Consider the following 27,452-nt stretch of genomic DNA (forward strand, 5'->3'; position numbering starts at 1 on the left):
CACACACACACACACACACACACACACACACACACACACACACACACCGTGCAACAAGGACAGAAGGCAAAGAAGATGGGCGCAAAGCCGCCGAGTCATGCATCTCAGCACCAGAATGACTCCCATATATACAACAGGTCAAGTTGTTCCCGTCTTTCTGGAGATAAAACAGACATAAGCACCCACCACAATATCCACTAAATTCTCCAAACTGCAGTTGCAATACGTCCGTGACAGATTTGATCGTATCCCGAAGGGGCAGAGGCACAATGTGACAAAGTGTTCTCGCAAACAGATTTGTTTTCTTGCAATCACAGATAACGCTCAGCAAAAAGCCCTGTCACATGCTCCACATACTGTACATAAACTGTACTTACACAGCCAGGGAAAGGACGAACGCAGCACCTGCTGTGCCATATGTCCTCGTAGCAAATGAACATGGAGTCAGTTCAGATTCTGACAACAGCAGATGTGAACTTCAGTCACAACTACACTTTCAGGTCGATACAAACTTTCAGGGTAAGAAGGGAGTTTTCTTTAGAAAGGGTTTTGTAGGATTTGTTCATTTTCATATTGGGTGAGCAAACTCTGATATTGATTGCATCTGAACTGTCTCTTGTTTCTTTATTCAGACTCTAAGCAGCTTTAAGTCTTTGAGTCTTTGAGTTTGGCGGAGCACCGAAAACATTTATTAACTGGTTTTCCTTAAATCCTTTGTGATCACCTAACAGAACTGACTGGAGTAGAGAATCTCAGTGTGAAACAGACATTCACAGGTTCACAGATTCCTAATGCAGATGAAGTGAAGTTTGTGTTGGTGACTGCATTGGAAGACACATATGACTCTAAAGACTGATGTTTAAATGAAAAACAAACGTAAGACTTGTGCAGACTACACAACTTTTGCCACAATTGAGTTGTGAGACCTTGAGTCGGCACGGAAAGAGAGAATTCGAGACACTTCTTGACCTCATAATGATCCGTCGCAGATGCTTTTTATTACAACCAAAAGCAAGATTCACTTGCAGTTGGAGCACCTCAAAGACGTGACAGAAAAAACAAATGTCTTGTAATGTGAATAATCAGGAAGGACTCAATTCAAATGGTCTTAAGAGACTGATAAATACAGCACAGGGCTGTTTGTCTACACTTAACGTTTAAGACAAGCGAGCAAAGTCAAATAGTTCGTCAGAGGAAATCGTCTCGAGAGAAAGAAAACAGTGTTGGAGGAGGCAGCAAAGCGCGGCTGTCTTTTGACAAGGCCTCACAAAAACAAATGGCCCAGAACAGGTCGGGACAAAGCTGTGTTTCGATCGTACGGAGAACTCGGAATACACAATAAGACTAAATGTAAATGAACGAGGAGCCCAAATAGCATGACAGAAAGTGAGCAGTAATGAAGCACCGCAGACTGGAAGCGACTGTATTTCCTCATGTAGTGTGTGTAGAGAGGACCTCTCAGGAACAGCCTGTCCCCTTCCTCCTCCTCCTCCTGCTCTCTCTTCTCCCAATCAATTATTCATCCCTCTCCATCACCACACCATGGGAGGCATGCACCGCATAGACATGCTCTCTGAGACACACACACACACACACACACACACACACTTTCAAAAAGAAGGATCTGCCAAGCATTTATGCCTGTGGTGGATTATACACACAGAAAACAAAGCCGTGCTGTCTTTCATTGAAAACACAAGACAGCAGCTTCTAAAATATTCACTTACAGCCGAGATGAGAGGAGGAAGGAGATTCAGAGTCGGGGATTTTCGAGGTTTAATCACTTGACGCTTGATTCTGTTTAACAACTACAGACCGAAAATATTTAAATTATTCCTGCATCTGCACAGTAGATGTGTACACATGTCTCAAAGAAACATTTCACCCCAAAACACAATGTCACAAATTATTCCTGGACATTGTGTTCGCCGTGAAACAAAAACAATGGCTACTTCCTGTTTAAGACCTCTTCCAACTGTCAAATTTAAAAAGAAAGAACCAACAAAAGGCTCGGTGGAATAGCTTCCATGCCGATCCTGGTGTAAACAGATATTACCAACAGGTTTTCAAATCCAATTTTATCAAAAGGAACATGGTTTGCCCTGAGCAAAAAACCAAATCAGAAAAAGCTATTTTTTGTCATTTTTTTGTCCGTAAGGCTATTATAATCTCTGCCAGAAATCTGTTTAATCCTTGGATTCTGATATAGGACACTAACAGCTAAAAGCGACGAATGTTGTCTCACCACACAGTTGACGTCCATGCCGGCCTCCAGCAGGGTCTGGACGGTGCTGTGGTGTCCGTTGCGTGCAGCCAGGTGAAGCGGAGTGTGTCGGCGAGTGTGGCTGGTCATGAGGTTGGGGTGAGCGCTCGCCAACATGCGCACCACCTGCGCACAAAAGCAGAGCCATATGTCAGGGACAAAAACAGCAAAGTTTGGAGAAACTAGGCCATGAGGCATCTTTTTGTGACTTTTTTTAAAGACAAATCACAGCAAAAAGTTTCCCAGAGAAACGGGAAATATTTCGTTCCCCCTTAGAATCAAAGACAGTCAATGTTAAGTTAGAACTTATAGCTTCACCAGTCAGATCAACGCTAACTAACAGGGTCAGATGAAGATGGAAAATTAGCATTCGGCGTCGTTTTCAACTGCCTATGAATAGAAATATACAGTAGGTCTCTTTACGTCTTTGTTTTGTAATGTACGTCCTTGAATTAAAAGATCTGTCAATCAACTTGAGCGTAGTAGGAGGAGGCTGTGCGTTGAGGTGGTGGAGCGCGTTAGTTTGATCGTAGACGGTCTGTATGTGTGCGTGTACACTAAACTTTTGCCCTGTGTTAGTTACATCTCCGTGCAGCAGCAACTCACCACAGGGATTTCCCTTCATTATTATGCAGAGAAGGAAAGAGAGAGAGAAAGGCCGCTGCCTTTGTAAATTATTCATTCACACTCAGACAAACCTGTATGGCTCGACTGCAATTACTCACTACCTTAGCAGAGAGAAAGTGTGATTGCATTTGAACATCAGCAGGCACTTGTGGCATACGCGTCTTACCGTGAAGCTACCCTTGTGATGCGTCTGTACGTTTTCTCACATTTCTCAAAAGACTAAAGTTGTAAAGAACGTGCACCTGTCTATAGCAGAGGAAGTATTAGAGGAAGTTTTTCTTTTTCATCGCGTATCCGCCATTTTTAAATGAATCAACGACTCCCAGTTTAGAGCAGCTCTCATGCACTGTGGTCCTTGTCGCTGCCGACGCCATGCTGCTGTTTGAGCTTCTCCCCTCTGGACGCAGCAAAAAGGTCAAGTCCAACAGGATGAGGAACTACTCCATCTCTCTCTTGCTATCTGTTAAATCCTCATGTGCCAGCTGAGGATGAGTCCTCCAGGTGAAACTGAAGGGTTAACTCAAATGATGACGGGATGTACTCCAGATTAAATGTCATGTTGTCACTTGTTTTTGAAAAACCCTTTCCAAACTTTTGCATTAAATATATATTATTTCCTTCATAAAACTTATGTATGTATTCTCACTGACCTGCAGGCGTCCGTACAGCGCTGCCAGGTCCAGAGGGGTCTCCTGTTGGCTGTTTCTCATGGTGGGGTCGGTCAGCTCCTGAAGCAGCACTGAAACCACCTCAGAGTGTCCGTACTGGGCTGCACAATGAAGCGCCGTTTCCCTCTCATGGTTCTGTGGGAGAATGAAAGGAAAGGAATGATTGACAGAGGGAAAAGGTAAATGATGAAGAGTGGGCAGAGGGAGCGATTAGGCGTAGAGAGTAAGAGAGTGGAGAACATAACAGAAGAAGGATGGAAGGAAGGTCAAAGGTAAAGAAGAAAGGTAGGTGGAGTTAGAGAGGGAAGTGGCAAATGATGGGAAAAGGTGATGAGGAAAAGGCGATTAATAGCATGGAAAAAAGGTAGGTGGTGAGTTAGAGGTGGGGGAAATGTGGGTGAGAGGATGGAGATATAGAAAGGAAGAGAAGAAGGAAAAAAAGCAGTTGTTTTTTTTACTAATCGGATCACTGACACAGGGTGAAATTCTAGACGGACATATACTGTATGCTACTCGTATGAAGCGCACGTCTCGGTCAGTAAATCCTTCTGTGCGTGCGAATTCCAAAAGTGTGTCGGGTGTGTGAGCGCTGTCAGGGGAAATCTACAGCTTCCTGTCCGTGAAATAGAGGAGACATGGTCCAAAGCAAAGTGTTCTCCTCAAACCCTCCGTGCATTTTTTGGCCCAACACTTTTCTCTGCACTTAACAACCGAGCCCGTCAGCCTCCAATCGACATATTCAGAAGGAACTGAATTTCTGTGTGCTACATTTCAAATCATCGATTCGTATTCCAAGTTATCGTCCAAACTTCTGAGTAATATATGTAAATTATGTTTAAACCTCATGTGCGCGGACATAATTGTAGTATTTGTAATTTTGTAAGCTGGCACCTATATATCGTAGATAGACATACACGTGATGGAAGCACATTACTGTGTGCATTTAGGCTTCTGAGGATATTACCAAAGGGGGAGAAAGGAAAATTACAAAAGGGCATGAGTGTGTAGCTGTGTTGTTGCTGGCGTTTGTCCGAGAGGAAAACCTACATTTTAAGGAAGCTGCTGACATTGAACACTAGGTGATGTAACATTTGGTGGAAAAAGGAGGTGGGGGGGACAGACAAAAGCAAGAGGAGACAGTAGGAGAGGAGGCGGTAAAGAGGTAGAGGAACTAAAGGAATTATTTAGAACGAGAGAGAAAGCAGGAACCTGTCCCACGAGAACTAACGTCAACAGATCAAAGACATCAATCTCTGCTAGTTTTGAGAGGTTATTGAGTTATACACTATGTAAAAAAAAAAAAAAGTATACAGGGTTCATTGCAACACTATCAAGTCATTTTGTGCTCTGTGATCGAATCTATCTGAGTCCACAGCGTTTTCAATAAGTGGCAGAAGCACGTTCAAGTTATCCGGGGTGTAAGAAGATGTGCCCGAAATACTGAGAGGCAGCTGTTCAGCTCTGTTGCTTCCATCGACAAATCCATACGAGAAATGGCAAGAAGCGTGAATGACACTGACAAAGCTCAGCTACACAAGTCACGTCGACATGTTTCTCCGATCTTCATAAAGAAAAGTTGAGTTACCACGAACATGTCGACTGAGAAAAAACGTCTACGGAACAAATTTGTAATTCGCTATACGGAACAAAATAATCCCGCTCCCAACAAGAGCGAGAAATGGTGAACATGAACACAACGTCAGGCCGAACGGATGACATGAAATATATGAATATATAGGTGATTATTAAGTTGCTCTCTGAAGACTTGCTCACCTTTTTCATATGATCGACAGTTGATGACATTCTGTCTCATGCTTCAAAACACAGACATGCCCCCCTCTTCCCCCCCTTCCCTCTCATGCCTCCATGATAAATCAGCATCACCACACTCTGTTGCTCATATCACGCCTTTCCTTACGCTCTTTCTCCCCCGGAGCCTCGCCCTCCCTCTCCCCCTACATTCATGCACCCCTCTGAGCAGTGAGTGAGAGAGATGAAGAGATACTGTTTGTGTGACTAACGGAGGAAAAAGAGCCCCGGTATGAAGACACACGTACACTCGCAGCAGAAACACCAACAAAATGTGCCGAGGGAGCGTTCCCTCCTCCTCGGGGATCGCACACCCCTCCAGTGATGGCACAGTGGGAGCTTCCAGAGCGGGTCTGATGATTGCAGGTCCACTGTACTGTAAGCACAATAATCACACACTCGTGCACACTGTAATTCACATTCATCACTGGTGTAATTGTTGGTTTGCATTATGTTTAATAAGCTCCATTTGCTCCGTTCCTGTGTGGGTGTTCTACTGTGAGACTATTTTCCACTGGATTGACTTCCTCTTCACCAAGGGATCATTTAAGTTTCATCTTATCTAATTTATCATATGTACTGTTTTCATCCCAGAGTCCCAAACCACCACATATGCAGCGCAATCAGTCATCGAGAATAGAGCATTCATCTGTTAAAGGTTAAATGCTACAGCATCTGGAAAAAGATGTTCAACACCCCATAGGTTATGTATTTTCACCATGATATATTTTGAAGCAATGATACTAAATAAAAACAAGGTGGATGATTACATATGTAGCCTATAGAACCTTTACACGTACTGAAGTTAACTGATCTAAATGAACTTTTAACAATATCCAGAACAGGAACAACTTGGATCTAGTTGTCGTCTAGAAACCTTTTTTTGGCTCCTTAAAATAAAGTCTATTTGAAAACATATTGCATATCTCCGGCCTCTCTCTGGGCCGTCACACACAGCACGCAGGTTTGACATTGCACGGAGCGAGGCCATCATTTCCCAGCGGATAATAGGGCCGTCCTCGAAAAAAGAAAATCTTTGTCGACTAACACACATACGACTTCGACGACGATTTTGAGCATGGCAGAAAGTGGACGTGGACACCTAACCACGTTAGAAAATGTATATTGATATTGATTATGTTCATATTCCTGGTATCTTACTTTGCTGCTTGATACTGTTGATACTGCGTGTTCGGAGTGAAACCACAGTCAGATTGATGTATTTGAATAATTGATGGTGTGAGGAGGTAATTATTCAGTAATGCAACGATTACAGAGAACACAACAGTCCTGCTTTTTTGTCCCGTTAATCATCCAGCAAACACTCACATCCGGTTGGGAACTAATGTATTAAAAAGGAATTTAGGAGGATTAGTAGTTTTTGTTCTTGTGGTTTAAATGTTGTTTATTATGAGGAAAATCGTGGGGTTCAATTCAAGCTGCTGCACTGAGCTTGGGAATGATTGTTTCACCAACGACTGTTTCCAACAATGAACCCTAAAGAGCTCAGAACAATTAAAATTTTAACAATTACCATTCCTTGGCAACTGAGCAACTCCATCGGCTAATGAAGGTCATGTGATACAATCGAAAGCTCCGGAACAGAACATGAGAGAATGGTGAGATTGTTTCGTCAACATTTTGGTTATTAACATTTGGATCACGGATTATGCCTCCAACAGGATGATAATGACTACATTTTAAGATTCAACACCAAAACAAGCACGTGGATGTAATGAAGCAAACCATCTCAGACACACACACACACACACACACACACACACTCAACACGGATATGAAACCACTGGGACACAGATTGCAGACATTGTTGGTGCTGCCGCTGACCCGCTCTGTCTTTGCAGCCTTTGTCAGTCCAATCAGCTGTGCCTCACGCACCCAGCTTTAGATAGGGAGAAGCGCAACTCCCAGACAGAAAGGAGGAGAGTGACAAAGAGATGAACAGAGACACAGAGTGACAGGACGAGGGAGCTAGAGAAGAAGAGGAGAGAGAGAGAGAAAATCCCTCCATGTTCTCAGAGCCAGCTATATATTTCCATTACGCTCGCTCTGACAGCTTTCCGATATCATCTAGCACTCTGTGTATTGTTGCTGATTGAGCCCTGAGCAACAGCCATCTACTAATGACCCATCAGCAGGCATGGCAGCGCATTATTGACATGCCCATACAAATGGATGTCAGTGCATATATGGCATTGATTCACAGATAATGGTCATAAATATAAAAAGCACGTAATGAAAAGTATCTGCTTGTCCTTCTTACAGGGACGGCTGCATGGTTTTTACAAGTGTTTAAGGAAGAATATGTTAGCATTTTACCATGATACATATTTACTATCCATGCAGCATCCTGAAGGGCACACACAGAATCTGCTTGAACACTCGTAAACACTATCGGTGTTCGTTAAGTTCACCCACACGGGACCAAACAAACGCCCGTTGCAAATAAGCCACGCTTATCCGACGGGCCGTGGCTGAAATGAAACCAGAGCGAGTGAAGCGCAGAGGTATCTTTCACACACCGTGTTAATGCTGATGGACTGATATGCAGGATGAGCTTCGTCAGCTTTACGGCGTCTCATAATCCCAGCAGCTCAGCGCGCTGCCTTGGGGACAGCTGGGTAAATAAACAGAGACGGGAAAAACACCAGACGCACAAGGTGGAACCGTTTCTCTGCTTCTCGCTGGTGTCTTCTCTTATTTATATGGATCCATTCCTCTACTGTCCACGGGTGCGTTTTATATCTGCCGTTGCTTTTATTCACCATTCGGTTCGACTGAAATTCAAATTCAATTTTGCTAAGAAGTCAATGCATACGTTTCTTCTTATTTGGTCAAAATTGTAATTCCCAGAAATAAATTTAGAGGAAATGTAAGGTGTATTCATTTCCCGGTTCATTTTACATCAACCGGGAATCAAAGCTAATGTATTTTTTCATATCAGTTTGACAAAAATTAAAAACATCATTAAAGACATTTTTAGTTATCCTTGACCAGTGAAGACCAACCAATAAAATCTGAATATGTGAAATCTATGGATGAAAAGATGCAAAGAATTCAATCAAGGAAATTCAAAGAAATAAGTTTTTATCAAATTGGATTGCTTTTAGTCCGACATAAGACTGGGGGATGTTCAGAGGAGCAGTGGCTTCGGCCTGATGGTTAAAGAGAAAAGGATTCATACTGCTGCAGTGCCCTTGAGCAGGACACAAAATCCCTCACAGCTCCGAGGATGCTCCTTTGTAGTTAAAATGTGAACTCTGATCTCCCGCTAGGGTTAGCAACTTAAAAAAGGAAACATATTTGCATTTGCTGTTAAAGTACCAGAGAGGAAATCGCTGCAAAATGTTTTTCCGTGTCTCCATCTAACACCTCGACGAACACGCTCACACACAATCTGCTCTCGGCTCGCAGGAATCCCTCATGGCTGTACTTTGTTTTGATTCAGGGCAAGATGAATCAGTTTTCTTTTACCAAACTTTAATTAGGAAGCCCACTGCCGTCGGAGCGCCAGGCTGTGGAAACCATATGACATAACACTTAAAAAAAAAAAAAAAAAACATTACTCATAAGAAAACATCCTTTGGCCTCGTGTGACTATGTGTGTGTTTTCGGCAAGCAGCGGGCGTGCCGGTAGGCGATGTTTGAGCAAGGTCTTTTTCCCAGGGCGGTTTCTCGTAGTGTTCCCAGCGTCGGGAAACACTATGGTTTCATTTTCATGTCTGGCAGCAACATGTGTGCATGATGGAGGCATGAAATTACCACCAGTGTCACACACACGCAGAAAGACATTCGTGGAAAACACACAGCAGGCTGAGCAACCTCATGGCCTTTTACCTTTGTCTTAGTTCACACAGCCTCTGGACTCCCAGAAGGCCGTGCGGCACCTGGAGAACAAGCCTAGTGGAAGTATTTCATGCATGCATGTGTTCGCACATGCGCACGCCACATTTGTGGCACAGATGACGCAACGCTCCTTCTAAGCTCTCTTATTATCTCCCTTGATTCTGTGCTGCTGATCTCCGTCCTGTCCCTTTAAGATTACAAAGGGCGAGTTAGGAAACATAGAAAGACAAGAGGGGAGAGAGTCCTTCTGTTTATGGGAAAGAAAACATTCCGGGGGTATATCTGCAGCACAGGGGGAAATACTTGACCTAGTCAGTCACCCACACACACAGAATAGCTCTTAAATTGACGAGTCCAGAGGCCCCGAACAGAGGAAGCCCAGAGGTTGTTCTGCTGGCGCGCTCTCTCTCTCTCTCTCTCTCTCTCTCTCTCCCTCTCCCCCCCTCCCCCCCCACATCTGCTCTACATCCCTCAGCTGTCCCTTACCCTGTCACGGTCAGGCACAAGCAAAATAATCTATATAATCCAGCTGTGCTGTGGGCAATTGCCTCGGGGTAAAATGTGTCTTCATTCGTCGGTCAACACAAGTGCTGCTGGTTTAAATCCTGGGGCCAAAGAGTCTCTGAGCAAGGGACACAGCTGGCTGCGTCTTACACTGAAATTAAACTGAAACTAGCTTGAGGTCTTTGTTTTTGTTGTAGAGTTATGTGTTATGTAGCTGCATAAATATGGGACATAAAGTTGTCAAACAACCACATTCACATTATTCCTTTCATTGCATCTACAGTGTGTTTGCTTATTACTCATCGAGATGTGATTGGTGCCACAGCAGAGCTTTTGAACGTGATGCTATTCAGCGGTCGATTCTCAGATGTTGGAGCATCCTCGAATGCAACTAGAAGTTTCTCAAGATGGCTCTTCCAAAGACGTGGCTCAGCGGTGTACAGAGGACACTTCTGTCAGATGAGACAGGTGGAACTGTCGACCACTTTATAGGATGCTGTGCCACTCTGTGACTTCATCATCATTTCTTAAAAATGCTAATGTGAGTCATGAAGTCCAAAGGAAGAATGATGAGCTCTAAGTGCACAAAAGATAAAATGTCATTGCTCTCTTTAGTACGTAGCTCTTGACTTGGCCCTGGGTACTCATAATGCCTTTTAACAAGGTTAGCCCTGTTGCCCCTGAGCAGCTGACTTACTCCTTTTTATTTCTCTAAAGTCCAGACGAACCCTCACTTTACTGCTTTAGAAATGTAGAATGAGTAAAAACACGCACCGGGTGAAGGCTCAGTCACTCCTATCGCTCTCATCATTTTCAGTTCAATACAGGAAACAGACGCGGTGGGACTCAAGGATCCTTTAAAGGGATGTGATGATTTATGCCCAGCTGTCTAGGAAAACAGGTCAGAGGGGAAGCTTCTTCCTCTTTATTTGAAAGTTAACTCCAGCTGCTCCTGTTTGCTCCGGTAGTCCGGGCCTTCGGTGATGGCGAATCCCTTCTATTGTTTAACGGTCGCTTCGTGTGGGAGATCCACACTTCTCGGCTGTGGTTCTGGGGAGCGTCACACTTCATCATCAGTCTCGTTGTGACCAGGGTGACGACCAACCGGTGCTTGTTCTGACCTTTCACCTCCATGGTAGACTCCGAGGCAGAAGGATCGGCAGACTCCGTGGGTGTTTGAGGATCGGCAGACTCCGTAGGGCGTTTGAGGATCGGCAGACTCCGTAGGGCGTTTGAGGATCGGCAGACTCCGTAGGGCGTTTGAGGATCGGCAGACTCCKTAGGSCGTTTARAGRATCGGYAGACTCTGTAGATTCTTAAGGATCATCACACTCCCACAATAAACAAAAACAGCTGTGAATGGGAACTACTGGGACCAATTAGGCAGTAAACTGTGRGCTGGAACTGGTTTACCGCCAACTAATATCATCCACTAACCTTGATTAATCCGCTATTGGCTGCAGCRTTTAACTGGCCCACCTACACACTTCCCCTTCTTCTATTTCCATCAATTTCTCCCMCGTTTTTCCTTTCCGCTCTCAAGAACATTCACACTCATCACAGCTTCCTCCTGCACCCTTTTCCACAGTCTCGTGTTGCTATTTGTCCCCCGATGTACAAAAGGTGAGCACAAATACTGCGTTTCTCTCACTCATGTAAGAAAAGAGCACATTATGAAGACGCATAACAGTGTGTCCCTCTGGAGAGACACTCATGCACTCAACCTCTGACACGAGCAATGGTGTGCGTGGGCAGAGTAATATCGTAGTGTGCAGCCGACGGCTTGCTGCTGTGTGTCTCGGTGATGGGTGTGAGCTTGTGTGGGATTCCGTATATCAACCTGACTAATGTATGCAGGCTCTGCCTTCTACAGTAGACGAGACAGACAGCGGGAAGATATGGAGCTCAGGCGTCGTAAACACACGAACGCCCCGTAAATCTTGCTTTCAGATTTATGCCCGCAAGCCGAGAACAACTGTATCACATCGACGACACATAACTGCAAGACCACTGTACGAATATGCATCATACGGGCATTATGAAATACACAGGTACCATCATTTAAAATCGGTGCTACACCGGTGTTCTGCAAAATGCAGCGCCTCCCTCGTAAGGCGAAAATAAACGCTGCACCTTTAAGATTGTGAAAGCGCGGTCCTGCTGGAGTCTTTGTGCGTTGCTGCATCCGTGTGCAACAACAGTGTGAGACACAGCAGAGGCTTTAGAATCTGAGCTCTGAAGCATTTTCACTGGTGCTCATTATAAAGAAGGAGAGATGAAAAGTGATAATAACAGGGCAGATAAAACCAGTCATTTCCAGCCCGTTGATAAAAAAGGCGCAAAATGAGATGTATGATACAAAGAGAGATACGAGGAAAGCTGATCAGTGTAATTAGATGATTTAACTAGTGAGGTGTCATGTGAGAATGTAAAACGCTTCCTTTCCCCAAAACAAGCTGACTTCCAGCCTAACCAGTGGGATTCTGTACGATCTGAATATCTACGCGTCATGAGAAATGGTATTGTTATCTATTTTGCTCTCAACTGTGTTCACTGCCAGGACAAGTTTTATTAATGAATGAAGTGTTTCACAATAATTATGTGAATTTACATCTATGAAATTCAAGCTCAAGTCCTTTATTTGTCCCTGAGGGGCAATTGGTTGTGCCGCAGTAGCAATAAAAAACAAACAAAAACAACAACAACTCAGAGCAAGACATGCTAGATAAAAACCACACATATCAAATCACACTGGATAACAAAAACGCTGGTGAGGACCAGAGGGCAGGAGTTGAAGTTCTAAGTTCAAGGGGACATATATGATGGATTGGACATCCTTTGACAATTTCACTGCTGACTTTTGTTAATGACCTTTTCTGTTTGAGGTTGATGGATGCATACTAGCAAATAAATGAAAAACTGGAAACCGACTCAATAAATGATTTATAAAACAACGTCATCGGGGATCCGTGAATCTGAAACTTGGCTCGCTTTCTCAGACAAAAGAAGAAGAAAAAAAGAGGATGCTGGCCGTTCTCACTCAGCACATCTGTATTCCTATCAAAGGTCAACTTAATGTCAATTGTGGCGCCCAACTACTACATCTAGTCTGTTAATTATAGAGGTTGCAGGAGTTGGGTGGTGACGTCTGATGTTAACGCACCCGTCCTTGGTTTTTGTCACACTGATGTTCGTCGGCCTTTCGTTACTCAATAAACTCAAAACTGTGATGCATTGCAGTCACGGCTTGTATCTTTGCATATGTTGTGTATGCAGCATGTAACACGCATCATCTTTATGTGCATACCCCACCAAATAATCGAGACACAACAGCATCAGTCTTGTAAGTAAGTCCTGCCTCCTACACATAAACACAGAGTTATTGTAGAAAAAGAAAACACAGACGCACTAATGACCTAAATAACTGGAATGTTTTGCACGCCGTATCGCAAACTGAAAAAGTCAAAACACGTGACATGTACTCTATATGTTCCATGGGCAACATATAAGAGTACACACACACACACACATACACACACATCAACTGTGCACGTAAGTCAGCACATACAGTATCCTCTCAATCAGCATCTTGTGTGTTGCCTGCACAGCAGCCCGATCAGTGTGTTCACTCGCTGACAACCCTCTTCATTTCAGGGGCAAGGGACACCATTTATCACGGGAAACAATTCGGCTCTAACAACTCTCAGAGGGAAACGATTTGGCTAATGGTGACGGAGGAAAATGTGCTTATTATGCAGAGTAAATAACGCTCCAATAACCCGGGGAGGTCCGTTACTGCACCGCCATCAGGAGTAGGAATATTTAAAAAGACGTCTGAGCCATCAATACTCAAAAATGACGAGCCGTGACATCATCAACATGCTGCAAGCAGAGATGGACAGGAAAAAAAAGGAGCGAGGGAGGGAGGAGAAGGTCATTTTTGCTGATGAGGAATGACAGCAGTGGCAGGCTGAACGCTCCCAGAGCTGAACCGCTCACCCGGCTGTCAGAGAGAGATCACTGGGATCTGTAAAGAGCCGGCTCTGTTGGACGGGAGCCAAAAGGAGACGGCCGGTGGCAGCGCCGGTTTAAATGCCCCGAGAAATACAACGCAAGGACTCAACTTTAATTTGGCTGATAGAACTGACTTCTGGAGCACTTACAGCACACAGGGAAAGTGGGTTTTTTTCCAGCCACAATTGATCATTTAACATTTAAGAGGGCTACAACATGAAGACAGGTCAGATTTATGTATATTTTTTTATTAACAACAGCTTCTCTAAGCTACAGAAATACAGATGTGGAGTTTTAACGACGCTCTTATGAGTCTTATAAGTCTCTGCTCCCAAAGATATGTCCGAGGTCAGGGCCCGAGTCATTTAGAGCTGACCCGTACAGACCCGTGAAGACGAAGGTTTATTTAAGAGGATGACGACGGGATCACGGTGTTTACCTGTTGGTTGACCCGGCCGTGCGAGGGTCCGTGGTGGATGAGGATGCGGACGATGTCCACGTCTCCCCGCCAGGCGGCCAGGTGCAGCGGGAAGCAACCCTTGCTGTCAGCCAGGTTGGTGGACGCCTCGAACTGGAGCAGCTTTAGCACCACCTGCCTGAGAGAGACAGATATTCACACAGGTCAATATATCAACAGATCGAAGGATGGATGGAGAGAGAGAGAGAGAGAGAGAGAGAGAGAGAGAGAGAGAGAGAGAGAAAGCAGAGCTACCCCACGAATACTTCATTTTTCTCTTAATAAAGTAATATCTATTACACGAATCATAGTGCCTGGGTTTGTGCCGGAAGTCCATTTAGCTGCTGCTCAAGTTTTAATGTCAGCAACGCTGCTTAATAGGAAGTCTGCAGCTGGAGTTGTCATCTCTCTCCGAGGAGGAGGAAAGGTGAAGTGCTTCATTTGCATTCGAAATGTCAGGGGGGGGACACAGAGGAGAGAGAAGGGCAACACCTCTCCCAGGAGCAGGGGTGAGAGCAGCACTGAGACGCCTAAATGAACTGCTTTGATAATAAATAATTAATCATATTTTTATACAACTCACTGGCAGTTAAATGGCAGTACAGCAGAACCACACTGAGGATCTCACAGTCAAATATGAGAATATTCGGTTTCTTGCTGAGTTGATTGAGCCTGCTGAGCTTGCATCACCAAAAAGGCTTTTTATGTGGTAAAAACAACAACTGCATGATTAAAATCATCTCAAAAAAACAATTGAAACCCAGCCGGAATAAAACAGCTCTGAATACAGCACAGCCTGTTGCCCGGTTCCCTCTGTCTTTATCTTAATTGCCAGTTCTCTTTTTACTTTCCCACCTAAACGTTTAAATCATTCCTTCTGGAGCTTTTTTGTTGGCGTCCCAATTTTCACTTCGGAGGCTGCAGTTTTCCCCTCTCCCTCCCTTCTCTCCTCTCGGGTTGATCTGAAGGAGGAAATCCACATAATTGCCCCCTGAAATCACAGCACTAATCCTTCAGTTGTGCCAAGCTGGGATAGTGGTCCGGGGCTTGCAGCTAATCCACACTGTGGAACGGATTTCTCAGCAGGCCCAGGTGAGAGAAAAGGGAGCTGCACTGTAGTGAGCAGTCACACAGAGAAACACAGAAATACTGTGTCTGCAATTTAGTATTTTTTGACTATTGATCTTCATCTAAAATGTCTCTAATCGAGATGTTCATGAGTGTGAATGGGACTGCTGGTCGTGAAACTACAAAGAGTTATCACCAGGGGCCCGGTCTCCAAAACAAAATTTTTTTAGACTAAGGCCGAACAAAAAAAAAAAAAAAAAGAAAAACATGGTTGACTGAGCAACCGTGTCAAACCAAAACCACTCAGCTCCCTTCACCTCCAGCAGAAAGTATTCTGCGAGAATCCAATAGTTACAAGGACATTCCACCAGAAAATCGAGTGAAGAGTGCAACAATAGCAAAACTACCAGGAGCATAAAATGCAGTGCAGACGTGCAGAAGAGCTGGGATAATGTGGCTTCTTACGAGCAGGGTAGCAGGGCTCAGTGCTTCTGCCAACTCCACAGTCGGGCTCACGATTGTTTCCTTGGGATGTCCTCATTGCTGCTTATTTTCAACAAGTCACCGTGGTCTTTGAAAACTCTTTACTTTCTCGTTACTCGCTCCACCACATGTTAAAAAGTTTACACCAGACACTTGCACATATACATATTAGCCTTACCTGTGTCCGTTAAGTGAAGCGTGATGTAAAGGTGTGTATCCTGTGCTGTCTGTGCAGTTGACATTCAGGCCCTTCCACATGCTGGAGAGAAAACAAAGACACATCAGAGTTAATCCTCAAAGTGACTTACACACACTCATTACATCCCTCAGTATTGAAGTGTGTGTTGTTTGGTGACGTGCTGGTTAATTCCTTAATGTTTGTGTTGTTTTAGAGACACGATCAAGTTAACATATTTGTTGTGAAAACTGTATGAAAATAGTTGTTAAACCTGTGCAAGATGTGCAAGATAAGCATATCGTTTGCATGCCTTTAAATGTTGCCGACGTAATGAACTGTGGGGCAGAATTATCTACTCTCCTTTCGTAAAGGAAGGTCCAGTGTGTCCTATGCTAAAGGAGCTAATAAAGGAAGCATTGAAGCACCTTTCCTTAGCATTTAGAGAATTCGAACAGCTTGTATCATGCCGGCCACTGAGATACTTCCGGGTCATTCCGGGAACCTTCCTAACTATTCGACCGCAGCCGAGCTCTGTTTTACAACCAGGAAATGAAAAACCACACCGAGCCAATTAGGATTCTCTTTCCTTGCCGGAATGTGCCAAGTGTGGGAAAGGTAACTGTTTATTGATGTTTGTGCAGTGTTAAATTACTATTATTATCTAGTGAAAAACAGAAGGATACCTACTGTGAGTTAATTGTTTAATTGATTGTGGTGTTTCCTGTTGTAGTAAGAGGTAAAGTTTGCAAATAAAAAAGGGGTTTTGAGCTCTTTCAAGAAGATTAAGGAGGACAGGAATGCTTTTGCAGAGAGTACTTTTCTAGTTTATTGTTCGAAGTATTGGTTTTTGTTTCTTCAGTTGTTTCTTCACACAAAAGAGTTTTACTTTAATGTATTTTGGTCCCCGAGGCGAGAAGTATAATATATAATTTAGGGCTAGAGCCAGAAGAGTTTAAGTTCTATTTCATCATATTGGCATTTAAAGAATGTAAGTGAGGTCGGGTCGCAAAAGGCTGAGCATGCAATTAAAACTACGAAACACAGAACCTCATATGGATAGCCAGCTACGCACATATACACACACATATACACACATAATACACACATAATACACACACATAGAAACAAACATACACTCACACACAAGTACACGAATAGAGCCCCGGGTTTTCCAGGGCTATAATTATATGACCTCTCATTTTCACATGAACTCCTCCGAGCGCGTCAGTGAGAAGTACTAATTAGTTGACTTCCAGTCCGAGCAGCTCTGGGCTGAAAAGCAGAATCAAGCGATTATAACTTTATTTAAAATGAAAGACAACCCGGAGAGCAGCTACTGACACAAAGAGCAGATTCTCAAAAAGGCAAATATGAGTCTCACAGTATCTTTTTCTAAAACACATTAAGTAGGGCGGGAGAATATAGATTTTTTGTTTTGTTTTGCAGATTTCTTATTAAAACAGGTTAATTGCATATTCCTGTTTATTTCAGTTTTAGGCGATTTAGTCTCTAAATTGCACTTTACTTGGGAGGAAATAACAGATTCACTTTATATGAATAGTTTTAATTGAATTTGTTGTAACAGATGCCCTTCTATTTACCCAATCACTGACTGATCGTGTGTTTTATGAGACTGGAGCCGAAGCTGCTGGCAAACAGTGAAACATTGCGGAGGCAGCAGAACATTCACCGAGTTTGACAGATATCGGTGTTACACAGTGAGCGCGTGCACACGGACATGCAACTAAATGTGAATTAAAAGTGTTATTATGGGCTGGTTGGACAGACACGCATCGATCACTAGAACAAGTCTGTAGCTGTTTTACTTTGATGCATTCAATGCTTAACTAAACTGAACACACCTTTGTAACAACATCATCACAAAAGAAACAGAAGAAAAGGTACATAGATACACACACACACGCACGGTGCATACACACAACATGTAAAACACACAGAGGTCAGAGGTCAGGAGACCGCAGACAGAGAGACACACCACAAGCTTGTTTCTACATTGGGTCAGCTGGTTTCTACTAGGAGTGTGTGTGTGTGTGTGTGTGTTTGATGTGTTCATATCGATCACGCTGCTCTGCAGACCCCCGTACAGCGCTGACCTACAGAGGAACCCGGAGGAAGGCTTGTTAAAAAGAGCCGACTGACAGAGGGCGAGCGGAGCGGGGAGCCAAAATGTGATGCGAGGCAGCAACAGAGAGAACTCAACTCGTTTCAACTCAGCTCGTTAAGTATATTTGGATGGAGTTTATTTCCCCGGATACACAAACATTCGCCATTAAATGAAAAGTGTTAATCGATACATTTCTGTTGTCTTTTACTGCCACATAAAAACTAAGGAGTGTACGAGCCAATGCGTGCTGCTAGAGAGAAATGAAGGACGACAGACAGCAAAGAGCACTAAGTGAGATCCAAGGGGCACAGCGGAAGTTTAACTAAAGCATCTTAAATGCAGCTAATCTCCTCCTTACAATTTTCTTATTTTTGCTGCAATGTGTTACTTCCTGACTGAACTTACACTTGAGCAATGGAACACTACGAAATACAGGTGTGGCGTTCAAAGACGTTGTCGTTTCAGTCGTTTCAATCACCAACATTCATCCCGAGAGCTTGTTTAATCACATATAGTCTTTTTGTCACATATTTTAAAACAAACACTATCCTGCCATTGCAATATCTACGTCAGTTTTATCAAAATGTTCCATGTTTCCACTCAGCGTTTCTAATTCAATACCTCCTTAATCACATAAAACTACTTGGATGGAAGCACAGCTAATGTTCCCTAAACTCCCGTGAGCTGTTTTCTATATCTGATAGCTGTTCACCGAGCAAACCTGACCTTGAACACACACACACACACCCCCGCACACAAACGTGCCTGTGCTGTTACCTTCAAACAACCAATTTGTTCAGCAATTCATTAAAAACACTCGCTGCACAACGAGTCTTTCTTGTGAGCAGCGCTCTGCGCGGCCCCAAACACCATCAACCTCCCCCACACACCCACAACTGCACCGTATTATTGCACAAACACAGCAGTCATACCCCGAGTCGCAAAACCGTCATAAAAGACCTGCACAAACAAATATACCTGGCCACCTTGTGAGGGAATGTGTAAACCTTGTTTCGCAGTGTGTGTGTGTGTGTGTGTGTGTGTGTGTGTGTGTGTGTGAGCCCCACTGTGAGCTGAACAAGGTGTTGTGTTTTTCTTTCAATGTTACGTGTGTGTTTGGAGTGACACCGACAGCATAGTCTCACTCCAAACACCTCATTGTATTTACTTTCAGGAGTAGGAATCAAATAACAACCAAAGATTTTTACGAACAATTTCAAATCAATTTAATTGAAATTGATTCGAAAAATAATTAATCCTCCACTAATAATGTTTTCATCTCACTGTAACACTGAATCAAATGTGTATAATGTGGAGGGAGTCGCTCATAATGACACTAAACACGTTTTTAGCTTCTTGTAGTCCATGTTTTGGTTTTATGGCACATTCCATTTTTAAACGACTTACTATTTATTTGTTCTTACTAATTCTCTCATTTTTATTATTCCTAATTTAAATTATATATTATCGCATCGACTATCTTTTTATTGTTTAATTTATTTAAAGTCTATTGGCCCTCATTTAAATGCGTTTCATTTTCCTTTTTTTGTAAAGCACATTATAAAAGTGTATTGTTACTATTGTAATTATTATAATTATTATTATTAGGATCAAAACAGAGAAAAAGAGTGAATACTGGACTTTAGGTGGATTTCACACAAATGTATACAGTGGTGGTGAGTTTATATTTTTAACTATTATGCTTGGTATATGTCTTTTCTACTGTAGGCCCCACTCTTCTACTTGAATATAACAGTCCTTTGAGATTACTATAGAGACTGCTTTCATGTACTTAATATTGCATTTACATTATTCACCGCTGCACAAACACTCTATGACAGAGTACAGTTATTGAGTCCACGGCAGCTTAAAACTGCCAGAAGGTAGAAAAACACAGAGACTGTGGCATTTAGAAAAACAAATACCACACATTGGATAACAGACGACTTGATACATGTGGATTCTTCCTAACGAGACGCGTTTTCTTATCACAGTGATTCATTTCTGCTCCGCCATGTTCCGCCTCCAAATTCCAAAAACTCGGTTCGGTGCCATATCGCTTCTCTGTTGTTTTCTGCACTTTCAGTCACAGTGTAAACGCAGCCGGCAGAGTTTAAATAGAGTTAGTGGGCGAGTCGAGATTAGATAATGGAGGTGGAGGTGCTGCTGCAAGAATGCAGACTCTTCGTTGGATTAGTCAAATATGCAGACGATGTCCGACCCAATTAACCTCAAGAGCTGCAGCTACGGAGAGCTCTGGTTAGAAAAGCTGCCTCTGTGTGTGCTACAACTCCTGCTACCGTACACCGCATTTACATTCAAGTTTAACGGCGACAATCAAGTGTTATCTTGCAAGTGTTATGTCTGACTCGAGCTTTAACACCCTCCTCTCGTGTCTCTGAATCTCCCTCTCCTGTGCCGCAGACTCTTCTTCCATTAAAGCACTAAAAGGTAAAAGGGTCAAATGGCATGACAGGCCTCCCAGCAGGCAGAGCGATGCTGCCCTCTGTTTGAACCCCTCTTCAGTTACAGCACGGCAGTTCTTCCATCACTTTACTACAACACAGCACACTGAGCACTGATATGACACCATATTGGACAGAACAGTTTTTTCTTTATGAGGAGATAATGAAGCGTATTTTGGAGTAAGCGGTATTAGCTTAATTCAAAGTTAAATGAATGACTTTGTGTTTGTATAAAAGGTGATTCATCATTTCTTAACACTGCTTGTCAGTTGGGGGATGTGGTTTCTCCGCGACAACAAACGGGGAATGGATTTGTGTTTTTCACTGAGGATAATAAAGAAGATGAAGTTGACATTCATGCTTGACAAAGAATCAGAAGAAGGGACTTTTATTATACTAAAGTTCTATGAATCCCATTTACAAAAGCATTGCCTCAAGCGATCAAAAAAGGTTGAAATGACTCCCAAACCCTTTAGAAGTGTCATCTATTATATGTGGTTTTGAAAGAGGACCTTAAGGTGTTTCGAGTAGTAAAACATTTTTTTCATTGTGAATGCAAACTTCTCATCCGGAGTTTCAGAACGAAAGAACTTCATTTGCTGGTTCTCACCGTGGATATTAAAGCTGGAGTCACGCTGCAGCAAAGTTCACGCTACATCAAAGCAAAGCGTTGTCTTCAAAGGGAAAGGAAGGCAGGAATTGGGGAAACCTTTGTAGTTCTGGATCCTGGATTCTTTTTTTTTTTTTTTTTTTACAGGGAGGGAAGTTAAGTCGACTGAATCTAAACCGAAAGCCAACTAATGAAATGAAAATGAAAGGCTGTTGTTCCGCAGAAACGGACGGCTCAACAACACCAAAAACTTCATGGGAAATCAAAAAAGGAACCAATATGATGGTGAAGCGTGTTGGCTTTCAGAGCAGATAACGCCTGACAGGAAGTGGACTTGCTTCATATCCTGTTTTGAGCGACAAGCGGAAGAGATACCTGCAGATTAAGAGCAGTGCTGCGAGAGTAAACCAACTGATATGACCTGCAGGATGATGAAAACACACATGCACACATCGTCCCTTCAGAGCTGGCCTTTTAAGTTCAAAACCATGACTCACGGGGAGACAGCCCATCCCCCCCACGATGCTTTAAGGCATGCATATTCTGGCTTTACCCTCTTAATGTCTTGAGCAGGTGTGCAGGAGGTTCGTGTGTGTTTGTGAGTGTGTCATAGGTGAGATCGGCTCAACCACAGAGGGACCATTACAGCGCAAGTTGTGTGTGTAAACTCTCAAAAGGCCGATTACATTTCTGCAGAGAGAAGTGAGAACAAACCATCTCTCTCTCTCTGCCTGTTACTTATCCCCCGTTTTCTTTCCCGGCTTGTATTTTACCTCTTCGGTACAACAATATAATCTGCCTACAAATGTGCAAACATATGAGAACACCCTGCAAATGCAGAGAGAGCAGAGGGAAAGCAACTACGTCAAAGAAGACCTTTGCATGTACTGAACTGTATGCATCACTTAAAACGATGCTCATGCTATAAATATGCATTATGCGCACACACAGCTTTCCCTGCATGCACACGGTGGTATGGTCCGAGCTGGAGCCTGACTGGTATTGGGGTATTTTTTAGGCAAATATAAATAAATAAAAAATAAAAATAACATGAACTCATAACAAAAAAGAAGTCGCAATCACTCAGGTTTAGTTATTAAAAGGCATTTTTCACATTATACAGCCTGAGGATTTCCTCGGGTTACAGTGTGACCACCAGCACGACAGCAATCTCATTTTTGCTTCACATCCCCGCGACACCGCCTAAAAAGAAAAATCCCATTCACACCTGCACAACTCGACAGCAGGCAATCCTGCACTGCTTTGTACAGAGAGAGGTGTTTCCCCCTCTCTCCGTCTCACTTCCCTCCCAGATGTGTCACTCTCTGCTGCTGCTTTTCTACACCAATTACAGTGACGAGTAACTCCAAAAGTGCAGTGTGGCTTATACAGGGAGAAGAGGTACAAATATCAAATCGAGTCCTAGTACGTCAAAACAAGTAGTCTCTTGAGCTAGTGAACATAAAACAGCTGTTATTACTATGTTGGAATATTTACAGAAGACATGAATATTTGAATATTCTTTTTCAATTTTGCAGCACAAAACATTTGAATACGAGACTTCCTGCGCAGCTTTACTGTCTGTGATCTCGCCCTCCTCATCAGCTTCTGGCAAATCCCTAATTTGCTGAACTCATTCTTGTAAAATTGGCTCGTATGTTTTTTTTAGCATATTTAGCAAAATAACAGCTCTCCTCTACAAAACCTCCTCGTTAGCAATTTAGTTAATTTGAATACGCCGTGATATCCTCCCAGCTTGGGACTCCATCCAACTTGCAAATCAGGTTTTTAGCTGCAAGAAAAACATAAACAGCTAAAACTTAATCGAATAAACAAAACCTCCTTTTTTTTTTTTTTTTTTTTTTTAAGAAGAGGACATTCCGTTTTTCAAAAGCCAAAATACAACTTCAACTCTGAGTAATGTGAGAGGACCTGGGGGAGGAAATGAAGCGCGGATAAATAGGCGCGTTTCTGAATGAATATATAGTCAGTGACAAATGCCCGCAGAGGAACATCATCTGACACGTTCGACGGGTCAAGAGGCCACCACTCCCATCACAGGAAGTAATTTATCTCGGGGTCAAACTGACCTCTGGTGCGCAAATGAACATGGAGGTTTGCTGTGGGGGCAGTGGGTCAAACACACACACACACACACACACACACACACATAGTGACTGACCCCACGCTTTTACTCGCACTCATCAATGATTAAAACAAGACACGAGTAATCGATAGCTGCACAACTCCCCACCGGGACTCTATTGATGAAGTTTGAATATTGATCATTTGGTTGTCCTGAGGGAGAGACCCGCTGGAGAGGAGACACACATGAGCTCAGCGGTATCATCAAATCCGATGTATCTCGTTGTTCATATGCGTTATCCTGCTATGGTATTTTGGGTTTAAAATATCCTTTTATGTACGGGACAGGATGTACAAGTGTGGTGTTGTAGACATTTTGGGGCCTGTGTTGGATCTGTATCCAGGCCAGTGATATCAGACCGGGCTGGTTATCCATCTCTACACACCGTAGCGTAGAAGACTAATGCCTGCATTTATTTTAGGCTCATTTATTACTGCACTGCCTTTATGCTGGGCAACATTGAACACACTCATACACACTTCACTGAGGCATTTACTGGCTCACTACACACCCTGAACTTTAATACAACAAGAGTATGGTTAGACAATATATAATATAATATGACATTATGTGCTCTTCGTTTCATACATTTCATCTTTTATCTACCACTTTGAGAAAACTGAACCATGGTAATATAATGAAGAGGCCCACCAGCTCTGTACAGAGACCCAAATGCCCCTGACCTTTGAGGAAGGAAGGGAGATGAGGGGAAGCACAGGAAGGATGGGAGAGAAAATATATCTAATGCCACAAAATTTGTATCATACGAGAAAAAGGCAGACAGCTGGAGGGATGGACAGCCAGACGATACCACCATCTGAAGGCAGCTGAATACACTTAAACAGCTTCATCAGAGCAGCCCGTTCTTTTTCCAAGTCCTAAACAATCTGGCGCTTTGTCTCTCTGCCCACCTCCTTAAATAGAGATGGAAACATCCCTCCTCTGGCCCGAGCTGACTCTTCATACTCACGCCCATCCGAGTACAGAATCCACATCGAACTGACAGATTCTTCTCAGAAGCAGCACAAAGGTTTCCAGAGATTTTACGTGAAAAACACCCCAGTGACCTCTCTACGATTACCAGGAGTTTGGTTGGACCACGACAACGTCCTGAGACCCAAGAGTCCTCCAGGTTTCATTTCAAAACCTTTTACCAATGTTGACTTTTGATTAAACGCTGTAAATGCAGTCCTGATACCCAGTCCTGATACGAGCATCCTGGTGTGAATAACTGCCACGTAAAGCTGAAGTTCATGGGAAGTGCTTTATTTAATGCCCAAGTTAGTTACCTTTGCTTAATGTCTACTTCATCACTGTAGCAAAGTGATGCATTTCCAATGGCACCTGTAAAAGTGCATGCTTGCAATGAAAAGCATTTACGTCTATTAGGGCTACAGTCCAACAGACCGAGAAAATGTCCGACATTAGCTTACTGCAGATATTTATCAGCGGACACACAAAACAAAAACTTGCAGCACAGAAATACTCAGAATATGTTTAGGGTGGTTTAGAAACAATGAGGCGATTGTATCATTTATACAATGGAGTATCGAGAAGTTCATTTTTCAACAGCAAAGAGTTGAAATGGATTTGTGAAAACAAAAAGAACATCGGATCTTTCTTCGATATTTAATATAATGGCGTCGTCCTCAAAAAAAACCAGCACTGTTCAGGTTATAATTATTTTCTTTAAAAGAACAAAGGCGAGGCGAGCTGGTGGACACAACAAGAGGCACGGAAAGACGGGGAGATGGAGGCCGACAACATTTCCTCCGCTCTCTTTAATCAACCTGAGAGAAGCGGAGGAGAAGAAGTGTCCACCGTCTGCTCCATCGCTATTGATTTACACTGCGGCCTTACCAATCAGTCACAATCTGGAGAGCTACAAACAATCTGTAAGTGTGTGTATGAACTGTACTGTATGTGTGTTCTCCTAAGGCAATTCTCCTCTCAGTAAGTAAGTGACGGAAAGCCTTAGATCTCCACTTAACAGCAGCCAGCCACCAATCCATCTGGCCGAGCATCGATTCAGCGAAGATCTGCAGAATCAAGAATTGGAAACGTCAGCTCTGAATCTCTTATCTAAATGAGATAAGTAATCCATAGACTGAGGCGAATATTTCTACTGTAGATCGAGTGAGGAGGAAAACTCCCAGTGAAGTTCTGACCCACTGTGTTGACCTTTGTGACATCCTGCCGTGTGGTTCGGGAGTAAACGGAGAACGTCACAACCTTGAACCGTTCATATTTCCCTGGGCAGTCTGAGGATTTGAACCGGCGACCCTCAGAACGAGCCAGCTTTTTTCAGATTCACATGGCCTGCCAAAAGCTACGGAAACAATTGTGAAGTGTGCGAGGCCAGACGCCTGCATCTATAAACCGTATCAAACGTTTGCCCTGTTCAGGATAATTAAGCTCGGGGTCAGAGGTCAATTCAACTTGGCAAACGCATTTTTTACGCCACGCGTATTTTCTTCAAAAGCACAGAGCATGGAGTGCAGTGATTTTTGCGAGCCAATTCGGGCTAAATATCATCTGGCAACTCATCGGGTTAGATACAGCCAAGCCAAGTCTATCTTCATTATCCACTCTGCCACGAGGAAATTAGCCATGCAGCCGCAATGGAAATCATGATAAAACGATATCGGTGGGAGAGTCATTATGATGACAAGCAGGGGGAGGCGGTGAAAGCGACGTGTTTAATTCAGTGCGGCTCTCAGAGGTGCACCGAAGAAACAAAGCAACAGCTCAGCTTGGTTGCAAACTAAACATTTACAACGCTGCTCAGTGTCCGTGTCAAACTTGCAAACATTTCCAAACCGTGTCTGTGATGATTAGAACTCTGCTGTGGGACAAAGCATCTATCCTGTGGCGATGGTGTGTTGTGTTTGTGTGTGTGTGTGTACAGCATCAGGGCAGTAGCAGGGATCCATGGCTATATATGGTCTGACAGAAAGTTTTGGTTTACCCAGAGACCTCTCCACACTTCCATCCCTCTCGCTCTGTTCTCCAGAATTTCTAAGCAATGAGACGACCGCCCACCGTGAGCTCAACATCAAACCAAACATACCGAAGATAAGAAATATATAATTGTAATCTTTAGAATCACGGCACAAAGTACAAAAAGATGGAAAAATACAAAACCCCCAAGATATAATTAGAAAAATATATAATATAATTGGAAAAAAAGATATATATTATTAACTTAAAGGACACGGTCCAATGCAAAGATTCACACCTGTAAAGAAACGGGCACATCTGCACATCTGTCTACTTTGTGCACCATAGCAACCAACCTGCCATGCAACTGTCCAGGGATGAATTAACAGCACATGCTACTGTGAGCCAGTCATGTTTATTACTCAGACGACTGTCTTGTTTCTGTTTTTGTAAACATTTTGGGGGGATTTGTACGATAAAGGATGGAGGAACGCAGTGTGCTCGTGTACCGAACAGCTGTCTCCTCATGCTTTGCTGGTCTTCCCCCTTTTTTCCCCCCTCTGAGAGTGTATTAGGCCTGTCAGCAGGACTGCCGCATCCTATTTAAACTGCTCAGACCGCAGCATCGCACATCTGCTGCTGCTGCTGTTGCTGCAGGACCGCGCAGGTAAACACGACTCAGAAAGACACCGAAACACACACACACACACACAAACACACACACACACACACACAAACACACAGCGACTGTGCCGAGGTCAGAGCAGGTTTGTCAAAATATTCTGGGTATTTGTTCTCACACAAACGGAGCACCGGGGTGCAAGGAGATAATTGTATGCTTACCATGTGTTTTGAAGAGCTTGCTCCAACTGCAGAATTAAACACCGGCTGAGAAAATTCTCATGCATCTTAATTTACCAATAAAAACCAAATGTGTTTTGCATATCCTGTAATTTTAGGACACAGAGAACATTTTTTATTTACAGATTTGATTGTCGTTATGTAAATAAACTGCTACTTCCAGTCATTTTTGGCATCCGAACATGTTACAAATTCTTATTCAGCCTACATGTAGTTGTTGTTGTTGTTGTTGTTGTTGTTGTTGTTGTGGTGGTGAACATATGCAGACAAACTAAAAACAAAACATCACTACTTTCTATAGTGTACTAGTGCAAGTCTCTGGTACAGTAACTGGACAGCTTCTCCGATATCACTGGGCACTGATCCCAAT

General features: G+C 43.3%; 1 protein-coding gene across 5 annotated transcripts in view; it reads right to left on the reverse strand.

The window, feature by feature from the left end:
* anks1b (ankyrin repeat and sterile alpha motif domain containing 1B) overlaps positions 1 to 27,452 on the reverse strand; it is a 161,377-nt gene that overhangs the window by 105,093 nt on the left and 28,832 nt on the right. For all 5 annotated transcript variants that reach the window (XM_031858784.1, XM_031858782.1, XM_031858783.1 and 2 more), the window contains exons 2-5: positions 15,936 to 16,016; positions 14,189 to 14,345; positions 3,541 to 3,693; positions 2,246 to 2,389 (exon numbers count right to left, since the gene is read on the reverse strand). In XM_031858784.1, the coding sequence (XP_031714644.1) occupies positions 2,246 to 2,389; positions 3,541 to 3,693; positions 14,189 to 14,345; positions 15,936 to 16,016 (535 nt within the window). The remainder of the gene's footprint in view (positions 1 to 2,245; positions 2,390 to 3,540; positions 3,694 to 14,188; positions 14,346 to 15,935; positions 16,017 to 27,452) is intronic.

Source organism: Anarrhichthys ocellatus, unplaced genomic scaffold, assembly GCF_004355925.1.
Source record: "Anarrhichthys ocellatus isolate YVR2014 unplaced genomic scaffold, GSC_Weel_1.0 scaffold21, whole genome shotgun sequence".
In the NCBI taxonomy this organism is placed as follows: domain Eukaryota; kingdom Metazoa; phylum Chordata; class Actinopteri; order Perciformes; family Anarhichadidae; genus Anarrhichthys; species Anarrhichthys ocellatus.